A 13379-nucleotide genomic window follows, 5' to 3' on the forward strand; every position below is an offset into this window, starting at 1 on the left:
TCCTCGTCTCATCCAGGACCCTGCTACACAGAACACTGCAATCAAACTGCCAGCTGAATGCTGTGGCAAGCATTTAGACACTGCGCCTCGAAGCTTTACTTTGGAGAGAGAACCCCAGTTTTGGATTTTCAATTTGTCTTCAGCCCATTCACACAAATCTAGGGGAATACATTAATGGGAATCCATTCTTGATTTTTATTCCTTTCTGAAATAATGTTAAGTAGCGATTAATACAATAAAAACCCCACAAAGCAGCTTTTATTTGATCTGCCTTAAGTCAGCATGTACTACTGTTTTATGTTTTCTGATGCTAAAGCACTGATCTTGTCCCTCAGAATCCCTACTTGCAGGGGGAGGGCTGCCAAATGATATTTTCAAACAACTTTGAAAATATCAGATACCCTGCTTACCAGATATCTATACTACCACGCATAACAGTAGCAAAATTAGAGTTACAAAGTAGCAACAAAAATAATTTTATGGTTGGGGAGGGGGGGGTCACAATAACATGAGAAGCTAGATGGGAGCATTACCGTATCAGGAAGGTTGAGAGTCACTGTGCTAAAGAATAGTAATGTAAAAGTAAGAACATTCTATCAAAGGGGAAAAAATGAATGTTTGTGAAAGTATATGGAAAAGATTACATACACAGCCACAACTTAACAACAAAGGAGACGAAACAACTCTGAAGTAAAATGTACCAAATACATCATAATGTAAACGTGTGCCCAAACTCACCTCTGTTCTACGTCTAGACGCCACATCTATCTCAAGATGACAACAATTTGATTCTGCCAAGCACTTCACTGGAAACCAAGCCTACTGTGTCTTAGTGCCTCAGTGATAATGAGCAGCAGGATTACAGAAGCTAGGAGTGCTGAGTTCCAGGGCCAAGTCTCAAGTGAGACCTGGCTCACTTATCTGCAAAATAAGATACTGAAGGAGTAGCCTCAAGGATCTTCTAAGCTCACAAGAGTGAGAAATATAAATTAAATCTCCTGTCTAGAAACAGCCTGTGACGGGTACAGAGTGGCACTTGATGTGCTTTTAGTGAAAGAATGGCAATTAAATGTAAAGCATGCATTTTTGAGTTTCCCAAAACCTGTGCCACAGTAGACAGCTGTGTGCTAAAGTAGGATTCCCTGTAGGACAGAGACCAACAGAATGAAAAAACAAAATGGAAAACAACTTTGAAAATACATAACTAAGGCAAAACCACATATCCCTTAAGGCTCAAGACAAACTTACAGAAAGTTTTCAATGTGCTGGGTTTTTTTTTTTGGGGGGGGGAGGCTATTACTGCCTTATCTAGTACTCAGGGGCATGCAATCTTAATACAGAAGCATAAGCTGTGATTTACCTGAGGATTTCATGTGTTCCTACAATGTCTAGGCATGAAAGGGTACTTGTTGAAGAACGTGAGAATGTTAACATGCAATCCATTGTGCTGGGAGCAAACACACAGCAGCAATCATTCTTGAGGTGGAATTTTACTAAATAATATTTATTATAGGAAAACTCAATTTCTGATTCAACTTTAAGGCAACAGTTAGGTTTTCTTTCTGATAGGACTTAGACATCTGGAGTATGAACATGTGTATTAATTACTATTGTCTATGTTTGCAAAATTCCCTTTGAAAACAGAGAGGATCTATAACATACATGTAAAAGTGTGGGGTCAACTGCTGATACAGTGCTTTCAGTATTTCCTGATATGCTGGCATTAATTCAGAGTCCAAAAAAACCAAAGCGCTTCCTCTACTGGATGCTCAGGTGACAGTCTCACCATTTCTCATAGCCAGTGCAGCAAGCACCTTTACCACGCCAGGAACAGAGAACTTACACAGACAGCCCCCTCGCTAACCACACTTCATTCCAAAGAGTAAGTTACTTGCAGGTAGCAGTTGGTGTCATCACAGCTTCAAAGAGGTCCACGGACAGGCTGGATAGTTCTGAAAAACATATTTAGCTATAAAGAAAAAGAATTACAGGAAAACGTCAAGAAACTAGGTGGTAGAGAATGAATGTGGCTAAGAACAACTGGTAGATCCACAAGTTCTACAAGATAAGCAAAGTTGCAAGCCTTGGTCAGGGAAGGACTATGTAAGTGGCCTTTGATGTAGCTCCTTCCCAAGAGGAAAGGCATAGCCATGAAACAAGCAGCCAAACAGTGTGAGTGCTGAGAAGGAACCACATTGCGTAGTGTGAAAGGAGCACAGCTGGGCAGTGGATAAGCACAGCATGCTATTACCAGGGAAAGGCTGGTTGTGTTTCGTGCCTCTGTATACACTGCACACCGTACTTCAAATGTGCGTCTCATAAAGGAGGCACACTCTCCACATTAATATAGTCTCCCACACCACAGACTTTCAAGGCTACAATAGAAATAGACAAGAGAATAAAGGGGCAACACTTCAATGTCTATGTGTTTTATATTGTATCATGGTCTCCAATGGCAATCTTTCAATATGTAAGGACTTCCTGTTTCCTTGTGCTCTCAAGTTTCAGGCTCATCTGAGATTTAACTAGCCTATGTAAATGCATAAGGAATTCATAGGTCACACAGTTTATGAATGACGCTACTAATGTTCCCAGGACATTACAGGTAGGCAGACATTTACCTATGTACTGTTCACAGAGTTTTCTGTGAATCCTCTCCCCCAACAGCTTTTAAATTCTACCTACATTTCAATGATCACTGCTACCTACGACTTCTGTGTGGCTTAGTGTTCTTATCCTACTACTCCTGAGGCCCCTGCACATTGAGAACTAATTGTCCTCTTTACTACAATCATGGATTTTGTGCACGAGACCCTGCTCTTACCTTTCACTATGTCTCTGTGATGTGTCGTGCTTCTGAACTACAAATGGTGAAGGCTGGGCAGCACTGAGGTATGTCTTCCACACACCATGTTAGCACCAACATCTGCTCACACATATGCCTGGAATGTGGCTGGCTTTAAGAGATATTTGAAAATCTGACACCCATGAGTGCTCCCGAGTGTCCTATTGGTTCATGTCTAAACTACACCTATTGAAACTAAACATAACATTTATACCACATTTTGGGCCTAAGATATATCTTGTCCTACTTCAAAGTTGAATAAAAACAGTATAACATATTTTTTTTCATATTCAGGCTATTTCACCATCATCAGTGATTTCCATGCTGTTCTTTTCTATATGACTCATTTATAGACTGAAGATCCAGAGTTCTCAGTCAACCTAACCATCAGGAGGTTATGCACTGGGTTAGAATTTCATTTTGTTTCACAGAGGACTTGGGCAACTGAAAGAGGTTGTTTTTTTGTTTTTTGTTTTTTTTAAACAAGATTCACTGAATGAAAGGGATGTATTGGCAACTGCATAAACATAGCACAGAGGGACTGGGTTTGTATAAGCCATGGCACATTAGCTCCATGACTGTATCTATAGTCAGGACCTGGCAGTTTACCTGCTCTCCCTTCTAGGCAATGGCCTCTGGGAAGAGTAGCACCTGCTCATTCTCACAGAACTAGGGCATAGTAGAGCAGGCAGCTGAAGCACATACCCATGCACACATACACGCATTCATGTGCATTCACACACAGGCACGCACGCATGCATGCACGCTCACACGAAGGCACCTGCTAATTAAATGAAATAGAACTTTGCAACAGTTAACTTCAGCAAGGTCCATCTGGCACTGACCTGAATTAATGGGGTATGTACTTTAAAAGTACATACCCCATTTTAAAATGCTTTTAAAAGAAAATAATCTGTGACTCCTCAGAAGAAGAGTTTTAAAAGAAAATAATCTGTGACTCCTCAGAAGAAGAGTTAAAGATACTATAGATAGAAAACAAAGGAGTGCTCACTGCAGTGACAGACTACACATGCCTGTTATTCAAACTGCTATGGCTTTATCTGCATTTCTGTTTGTTTCTACTGTCCAAAATTCTAAAATGATAACAGAGACATAAGTATGAAAACTGGTGTCTGTCTTTTTTCTTTTTCTATTTTTAAAGTGACATGCAGATAATGTGCTCGAAAGTACATTTAAAAACCCAGGGATTACAATTCTTATGCATTTTACTGTTGAGATATTTGCATTTTCTTGTTTTCGAGGTAACACTTTGAAAAAAAAGTTGTAAATTTCCACTCCGCTTTGAATATCTTATAAAGGAGACTATTGTAATTCGTTTTTGTTTTTAAAAGGGAGGATGAAATTGCCAACATTTCTCTTTAAATCAGATTAATTTAAAACAGTGTTAGTTAAGAGCTGCTGTCAGTCATTTCAACAGTGAGTTGCAGTACAATTCAAATGATTTGCAAACATAAAAAGCAAAGGAATCTGAAGGGGGAAATGTACCTTCTTCACAAATACACTAGTAGCTTCGCAACCCTCCTTTAAAGGTTTCTTTTCCCCCACTATCTGATCAAATGTAAAACCACCGACATATGAACCAGTCAAAATACTGAAGAAGTGGGAGGGGCGGGAAGCATGCTTGAACATCACAAAGTAAAAACATGAAATTCAAACTGGCAGTGGAGAGTTTAGTTTAATAGCACGCTGCTGGACAAGGAAGAGCCTTGCCACTCAGATACTCTTGGCTATTATGTCATAAACTCAGAACAAATAATTTTAAGATTTTCTTTTACCCAAATCAAAACGTATAAAACAAATTAATGCAATGAAAAAGGTCATCCAGTGCACTTAAAAAACAAACAAACAAAATCCGTTCAACATACTCAGTTTTCTGAAATTTTATAAAAGTATAATTCTCACAGAAAAGAATGGCAAGAGAAGCCAGGCACAGTGTTACTCATCTTTAATCCTGGCACTCAGAGGAGGTTGGTAGATCACTGTGAGTTCCAGGCCAGCCAGGACTATACTGTGAGACCACGTCTCAAAGAGACAGACAGATAAAAGGAACAGCAAGAAATGTTATTCCATCCGTTTACCTTCTGAGGCTACGTTGTGATTAAATGTGTAAATGAAGCACGGAAGGAGCTGGCACAGTTCACAATTTTGTTAGCCTAACAGAAAATAATGAGATAGCAACTGTGAAACACAAGGGTCACACAACACCACCTCTGGTGGGCAGAGTCTTACCAACAGAATGAACTTTGTTCAAGTCACGGGGTGTGCAATTCCCACTCGTGTAATGCTTAAGGGTTAAATGTCGATGGAGCAATAGCACTGAGTGCCCAGGTTTTACAATTAGTTGATGAAAGTATGTGTCCCTGCGAGTCACCTGTAAGGCACTGGAAAGCTAATTAACCACGGGTATTTGGTCAGAGTCTTTGCTTTTCCTTTAGGGGGTTTGGTGTTTTGTTGTTGGGTTTTTTGTTTGTTTTTTCTTCCCCCTTGCCTTCACATTCTCCCTTCAGTTAACTTGCCTTCTGGATTCCTTTAGACAGCACAGCTCTCAACTAGAGCTCTGAGAACACCTCTTTTAACTGAAGAGGGTAAGGGTCTTTTTATTTGTTTTTTGGAACTAGACTGAGTACAGGTGCCCCGCAATCCAGATGTGTTTAAAGATACAGCACAGGTCTTTCCCTTCAACTTTGTTTATTGATGTACCGAACATGAAAAAGCACAAAGAACCCAAACACAAAAGAAAACATGTACAGCCTCTTAAATACTCAACAGAATATATTTTCTATTCCAACAGATGGGAATTAAGTCATACTGTACAACTTCAAATAAATACCAGCCTTACATTTTATTAAGTGCTCTGATAAACACTGTAAAGTGAAGCACAATTTGCATGCCCTCTCATCAATGCCTTGGTTTGCTACAGTAGTACAGGAAAGAAGCGTGTAGCTGCTGTTTTCCCACAAGGGAAACCTTATTTTTTTTAATATATACATGTATTTTATTTTATTTTTTTTAACGCAGGTTAACTCTGACAATCTAAATGCACCTAAGGATATGAGAAAGTGCTAAGCCAATTGAGTTCTGAGTAGCATTGAGTGGGTCAGCATGAAAACTCGCTTGTTCACTTCAGCACGCGCCTCACAGTATATGTACTGCACTATACTGAAAAGTTTTTATAACTACAGTTTTAAATAATAAAAAATAAAACTCAAAGCAACTGCAAAGATAATGTACAACTATGTTATGCATAGCACATTGCCTGTTCTAAGGGGAAGCATATGAGCATCTCAGTTTATACAAAACGCAGGACGTAACTATATAGTTCTCAGTGCATCCTGATGAAGGCAACAGTTGCCTTCAGCTTTTTTGAAAATTTATTATAAGCTAGATGCTAATCAGAAAATATTTTGTATTTTTTAAAATTTCTTTCATACATGGTAAAGACTTATTTTATTATTTCCCCAAATAGTGGTTTAAGCATCATACAAAGTTAAATTTCAATAGCATACAGATATTTATGATTTTGTATGAAAAATGTAAGGAAATTTGTTCAAAACCTATGGTTATACTCATTTTTCTTTTTTTTTACCACAAACATATTTATAAACGAAAATGTAGCATCACCATAAACAGCTGAAGCTAGACTATCTACAGACAGAATTAGCCAACGAATCTGATGCACTGTAAATTCAAGTCCTCAGGACAACAGAAGTGAATAAGCAAGACCTCAGGTAACAATGTTAATGCCATTTACAAAGAAAAAAACTGATACAAAACATTCAAAACCTGAACATCACTTGATATGTAAGGGAAAAAAATAAAATTAGCTGAAAGGTTCATAAACACAAGGTCTTATTTACATCACACAAAGCTCAGGTGTTAGCCTTAAACATAACTCTCAAAATGCCTTCAAATATATCCAACTCAGGTCGCCTTTGCTGACTTGCTGCAATCCAAACGTGTGCAACATCTCATCTTTCTTAAGACAAAACAATTCTTCAAACGATACTGCAAGTACATCACTAAACACCATGAGCTCTATCTGAAGGGATTTCTTTAGGAAGAACAGATTTTCCCCCATCTCTTGGTAATTTAAATTTCTTGCCTGCTCTTATATATTCTTTTGTAAATTTTTTTATTTGTTTCAAAATCACAAATCAATGTGAGCCATCTATCACATAACAACCAGGATGATCAGACGCCCCACTGGTGATTACGAAAATGAAACCAGCAGTGTTCCCTCACTGACTCAATTCCTCTCATACAAAGATCTCAAAAGTATTTTTCTACATCATAAATCTTTCTAAATTTTCCAACCGTTGCAAATTTCCTGGTAAATTTTAAAAGCTCACTAGGTGTCATATGAAGAGATTTCTCAAAGTATTCAAGTCAAAATATTTGTTCCAGGACCAGTAAAAAGTTTCTCCAAATTTTCTTTTTTATAAAAATAGATGCTTTTTTTAAACCCACATCAAAGAGGCTCTTATCTCTTTGGCAAGGTACTGCTTTACGAAAAGTTCTCCAGTATTCTTACAATAAGCGTTTATAATGTCGCCCCCCCTGCCCCAGCCCAAATCAGAATTACAAAATAAATACTGTTTGTAACTTCATAAATAAAAATGTAAACTTCAAAATACTTTTCTGAGACATAACAGCAATGCTTTAAATGTAAACCAAACACAAAGCTAATTAGAGAATGGAAAGGAAAAAAAAAACAAAAAACAAAAACAATAAGGAGAAAGAGAAGGAAAGCTAAGGAGGTGGGAAAGACAGCCAACTGAAGAGCTACAACACAAAGCCTCAGTACTTACTCACAGGCTCAAGGCGGTTATGTAAAAAGAAAAGAAATGTCTTCCCTTAGCTGAAACACTTTAAAAGGTCCACCTTCTTCAAAGAAGGCAATAGAATGCAATGTGACAGGTAAAAACCCTGTACCTCTTGTCCATATTCAAACATAAAAGATATTTAAGAAGTTTTAATTCAAATACTAGCAATAAAAAATCTCACATATTTCTTAGGATGCTAAGTAGTCATTTATCCCCATCTCAACACTGACTTACAAAGACATTTACTAATGTATAAAGTTTCTCTTAACTTGCTTGTGTTGTATAGTTTTCATATATAAATGGACTGAGGACAGGAGCTCATTAGGCTTTGTGCGTTTTGTTTGTCTTAAAGGAGACCTGCAGTACTCTGTCTCCCAGACGGTATCCATTGAGGCTAGCTATCGCCATGGCAGCCTCATCATAGTTTGTCATAGTCACAAATCCAAAACCTTTGCATTTATTGGTGTTAAAGTCACGGATGACCTTCACGTTGGTGACAGCTCCAAAAGGCCCAAACATTTGCCACAGGATACTTTCGTCTGCATCAGGCGCCAGGTTGTACACAAATATGCACCAGCCTGTTCCAGGGTGCCCAGGAATATTAATTCCAGCCAGACTGGTCATTCCATCAATCGTCATTGGTGAAAACCTACTAAACAAAACAGGAAACAGACATACACACATACACACACATACAAGGAACACAGATTGGTTACAGCAATGAGTATAAGTTCTTTTCTCTTTTCCCAAATTTTAGCAATTACACTTTCCCAACCAGTATACACAGCTACTTGATGTATCAACGAGGCTCTATCTGTAGCTTGCAGTAACAGACAGACAATCCAGGTACTGATAGATTGTGAAATGATCATTATCTGCTGCACCAAATAACAAATTAAGCAGTGGAAAAAAAAAGAAAAAAAAATCTAAAACTTGGCTTCATGAAGATGGAGAAGGGAGGAAACCAACACATAACAGAAACATGCTACAATGTTGCATTGCAACCTGAAATGACTTTAAAAGACTGGATGGCATTCAGTGGTACAAAGATATTCCAGGAGTCCAATGCACTTCAAAAGCAACTTTACAGTAGGCTACTCATGCAAAAGAAAACCCAACACAAATTTATGAAGGTGGAAATATTGCTCCCCAAATCAAAGAAATCAAATCAGTCAGTTGTGGGAAGGGGTCATGGGTATTGTGAACCTATGGCATTACCTCTTCACTCCATAAGCCATATTGAGCAGATTGTCCAACCTGCAAAACACACATTTAGCAGACTTCAGTGTTTAATTTTCCCCCTTTCCGGTTCACGAAAGCTAGGCTCATTACTGCCACCTTCCATGGGGATACTTGTGCAAAATATGTATTTGATGTCTCAAAACACTAGATCTTTTACCATTCCTGAGAGAATGGGCACCCACTGTTATAGAACACTGGCTATCTCTACAAGGTCAGTGCAGCAGAGGAAAAACAGGGTCGTCTGAGGAAACATCCACAAGCAGCATGTGAAGGAGTCAGAACAGGTGACCTCTGACTTCCCACCAGACAAGTTCTGAAAGGGAAACTGGGACTGACCACTACACAAACTTCCACTTTGACTTTTGTACAATCCTATTGGCTCCTGGGGCTACTGAAGCACACTAGGTTTAACCAGCTAGCCTAAACCCACAGAGCTAGTTCTTCCAAGGAGTTTGACCTTTTAAAGTGAAAGACATAGATTTACAAAGATGTAAAACTACACTGTTCATGGATAAACTTGGCCATCCTGCTTCATCAGTGTCTTTTAATATCTGTGAAAAGCTAAGTATTTTGGAAGGTAGGTGGGTATTAGCTTTTTGTGTCCAACCCAAACACAGAGGAAGGCACATAAGAAAAGCAACTCCTCTCAATTTATAAAGGCTAACGTGTTCCTTCTGGTCTCCAGGACATGGAACAATGAATGTTGTCTCTAATCTTAGTCTCCACTGGGCATTTATGTGCTCTGAAAAAACCGAAAGGGAAGTGCTGAGCTGCCCTCACGCAAAGTGTAAGGCAAGAGAACAAAGCACATTGACACCAGATCTTCCTTCATCAATGGGGTCTGCCACATTGCATCCCATGATCTTCTCAAAGGCACCACTTAGCCCAGGCACTGCGGCTTTATGACACATATCTGGTGATTATGTAAAAGCAAAGGCTACCAAAATTATCATCCACCACTTAATGTAGGATGGAAACTACCCAGAGAGCTGACTGGGCGAGAATATTTGCACACGCGAAGCACAGAACAGGTGTGAGGAGTGCAGAATGTCGGGGACTCTGTGTTCTGCAGAGTGAAGGTGGGTAAAGGTGCCTCTATGTACAAAAACCAGGGCTTCAAAACCAGGAAGAAAATGAACATAAATTCGCAACACCAATCAAAAGGTGATCTGATACAGAAAATTTCATCAAATTTCTGGAATGATGGCTATGGAATGCATCTGACAAACGGGACCTGGAGGACACATGAAGGTGCTGAAGTCTCTGTTCAAAGTGATTAAAGGACAAAATTCAGAAGTTGCATTCCCCTCCACCCTCCACCTAGGAGAGCAATGAAACTCCAGACAGAATTTCCCTAAAATGTGACTTTTTAGGATAGGACGGAAACCAAACCTGTCATGGCGGTGAATTATAAGCACCAAGGGAGTTCCCAATTCTATCCCATCCTATAATCCTCCGGGTATCTGGGACGTTTACAGCTAGGTCTTTGAAGACCTTCAGTGAGCCTTGGAGTTGTTCCACTGTAGAGTCTTATATAGTTCTCTGACCTCCTTCACCTCCCAGGCTTAGGGGGACTCAGTCCTGGAGAATTTAAACCAAGTTTTCTACACTTTTCCCTTTCTCCTCCCCAACCAGCAAAGGAGTGGAACACTGCTCCAGGAAATAGTCCTGTGTGAACATGGCAACTGTGTGACTACAGGGAGCTGACCCCCATTTCCCTGGCTATCACTGCCACACACTTATGTGTCCCTTTGGAATTTAAAGATGGACATCAAGCAGCGTTGGTCCAGCAGCAGGCAGCGAGTTGTAAATTGTAGCTGTAGGAGAGAATGTCATACTGTCCCTGGCAGAGCCGTCACACCTCTCCCTGTGTCCCACAGCTTCAGGACAACTTTCATACAAAGTCACCTAAAACTGAAAGTCACTACATTCAAGAGGAGCCCAGGCTAGCAGCAGTAACTCGGAGCCACACGCATACAGTGTGCTCCTCTCCACGGGAGTCAATGTTAAGGAGCCAACTGCATGTGTGCTTTGCTATTTAAAACCAGATGTTTTTAATTATATTGAACATCTGGACTGCAGCAGTATCCGTGTCCACTCTATGGTATCACATGTTGTCCTGAGGAAGGCTGAGCTTTCCTTAGAGGGTGACTAATGCCCGCTCCCACCCAAGCTTTAGCTGGCATAAAATTCAATTCACAAGTAACATATTACATGGATCTGGAAGATAAGATAGATAAGCTTAGCTTCAATGAACACATCCTGTACTTATAGAAAGGTTTCCAAGAGACGGGAAACTGGGTTGAGGAGGATCCAGTGAGAATTCAAGAAAACACAAACCAGTTATTTCCTCTACTTCTCACAGAAACCACATGAGGAAGATAGAAACAAGCCAATTCTGCATATCTTACATGAAGTCAAAACTTTCAAAGTGATAAATGTTAACATTTATAAATAAATATATCAGTATATAACTATACTTGATAGAGTATATATTTCCTCTTCATCCTATGGTTTGTATATTTGATTAGAATTCAGTCTAAAGTACAAACCACGTGCATATACAAGTGCACAGCAAAGACATTTGGTAACCTTTCTTATCATCAGGATAATGCAACTTAGATTGTTACTAGGCAACATTTTTAATAGACTGTGCTATCAGCTAGAACACTTCCATTTCAAAATAAGATGTTTACAAATACAGCATAAAACTAAAGTATACGCCTAGTTTTTAAGCTATTCAGCTGGTAGATTAGGGAACAATCCATATTGGAAGGGAAATTTTTTAAAAATCAATTGAAGTCAGACATAATATGTGAAAAAGAAAACAAATAAGAAAATACAATTTTCTGTACTATGGAAAAATTAACAAACCTCTCCAGAGCATGGAGCAACAGTTGGCTTAAAGTAAACTAATATAAGCTCATCAATATGTCCCCTTATCCAATCACATCTTCTATGAATGTGACAAGTATTCATGAAGCTTGACATCTGTGCCTTCCAACATGGACTCAAGCCAGTGCAACCAGCATCATGCCTGAAGCTCAACCCAGCTGCTGACTGCAGAGGCTCTTCAAAAATACACAAAGACTCACAGAGGCAGACACAGTCATCGCCTAGGTCACACTCAATAAAGTGAAATTTATTTCACACAAACAGATGAGGAATTTTGGTTTACAGTTTAATCTGGCTATCCTATACTAAGAGTGTTCTGAAGGGACTGAAATTGCATCATGCCCCCCAGTAAAGAGTCTGCCTTAGTTTGCACACTATAAACGCTTCAACTAGCCCATCAGATTAGCAGTGTTCATGTTCAATTCGAATCATCAATACAGATTGAGCCATAAACCTCAAAAGCCCACTTTTAAAGTTAATCCTTATTACATGAAATCTTATTTTTTAATCTTCATGAATACTGCAAGTCCTTTCATCAGTATATAACATGTATTCTCTCGTCTCTCTCAGCTGCCAAAGTACCACCATAACATAAAAATAACACAATGAACTTTCTAAAATCCATGCTGGGAAGTGGCAAAGGCATTAAAACAAATACTATGAAGAAATAACTGTGAGTAGTTAACACCTCAACTACAGAAAAGATCAAGAGGCCAACAAAACCTTCACATCCTTAACTCAAGTGTATTATAAGTCACAAAGATAAACTTTTATTCAATAAAATGAAAAGAAATTCAAGGCAATGGCTGCCAAATTAAAGATACTTTTTAAAAACACCAGTCACACATTAAGATATATTTGCACTATAGAAATTAAGACTCATTTTTCTCTCTCCCAGTCTCGATCAACCACAATCCCTAGCAATTTACATTTTACCACTTAGACCAAGCAGAGGTAGGGATGAGCAGTGAGGTGAGTAAGAAAACACTTAAGAATCCCAGGAAAGAGGAATCTTCCCTACTGGGAAACTGACTGCTTCGTTTTGCCATCACTGGGCAGGTTGGCAGTAGCTACTTCTCAGGGCTCCTTGATGTAAACTTCATGCAATAAGAAAAGTAATTTTAACTGATCTTCCTGTCTCAGCCTTCACAGATGCTGTGACTCCAAGGGCAAACCTCCATATTCTTACTTACTAATGCTGGGCTTTCCTTTCAACTAATGTTCCTTATGCCCTTCTTTTACAATGTTTGGTTTGGTTTTTTTGTTTGTTTGTTTGTTTGTTTGTTTGTTTTGTTTTCCCCTGTAAGGGCCAAAGGATCTCAGAAGTAATGATAATATATACTATCAAAACTTTTTGTAATATAGGATGGACAGAAGATAAAGGTTTTAAATTTAATCACGGTGGCAACCTTGGTAAGCTTTACCTCATCAAAAATAAAGGGCATGGGCATGTAAAGAGGGAAAGGAAGACTCAGTGAGGATGCTGTGGTACCCAATATCCAACACATGCTGCCCAGAGACCAGGAGTCTTAAGGCTGTCTACAGGTCCTCTG

At 39.1% G+C, this 13379-nt stretch overlaps 1 protein-coding gene across 20 annotated transcripts in view; it reads right to left on the reverse strand.

The window, feature by feature from the left end:
- Positions 1 to 5537: 5537 nt before the first annotated feature.
- Elavl2 (ELAV like RNA binding protein 2) overlaps positions 5538 to 13379 on the reverse strand; it is a 125637-nt gene continuing 117795 nt past the window's right edge. For 11 of the 20 annotated variants that reach the window (XM_063287239.1, XM_063287232.1, XM_063287231.1 and 8 more), the window contains 2 exons: positions 8908 to 8946; positions 5538 to 8341 (listed from right to left, as the gene is read on the reverse strand). In XM_063287239.1, the coding sequence (XP_063143309.1) occupies positions 8011 to 8341; positions 8908 to 8946 (370 nt within the window). In that variant the 3' untranslated portion in view covers positions 5538 to 8010. The remainder of the gene's footprint in view (positions 8342 to 8907; positions 8947 to 13379) is intronic. The other 9 variants (XM_063287238.1, NM_001302217.2, XM_063287235.1 and 6 more) reach the window with 4 other exon arrangements.

This window comes from Rattus norvegicus, chromosome 5, assembly GCF_036323735.1.
Source record: "Rattus norvegicus strain BN/NHsdMcwi chromosome 5, GRCr8, whole genome shotgun sequence".
NCBI lineage: Eukaryota > Metazoa > Chordata > Mammalia > Rodentia > Muridae > Rattus > Rattus norvegicus.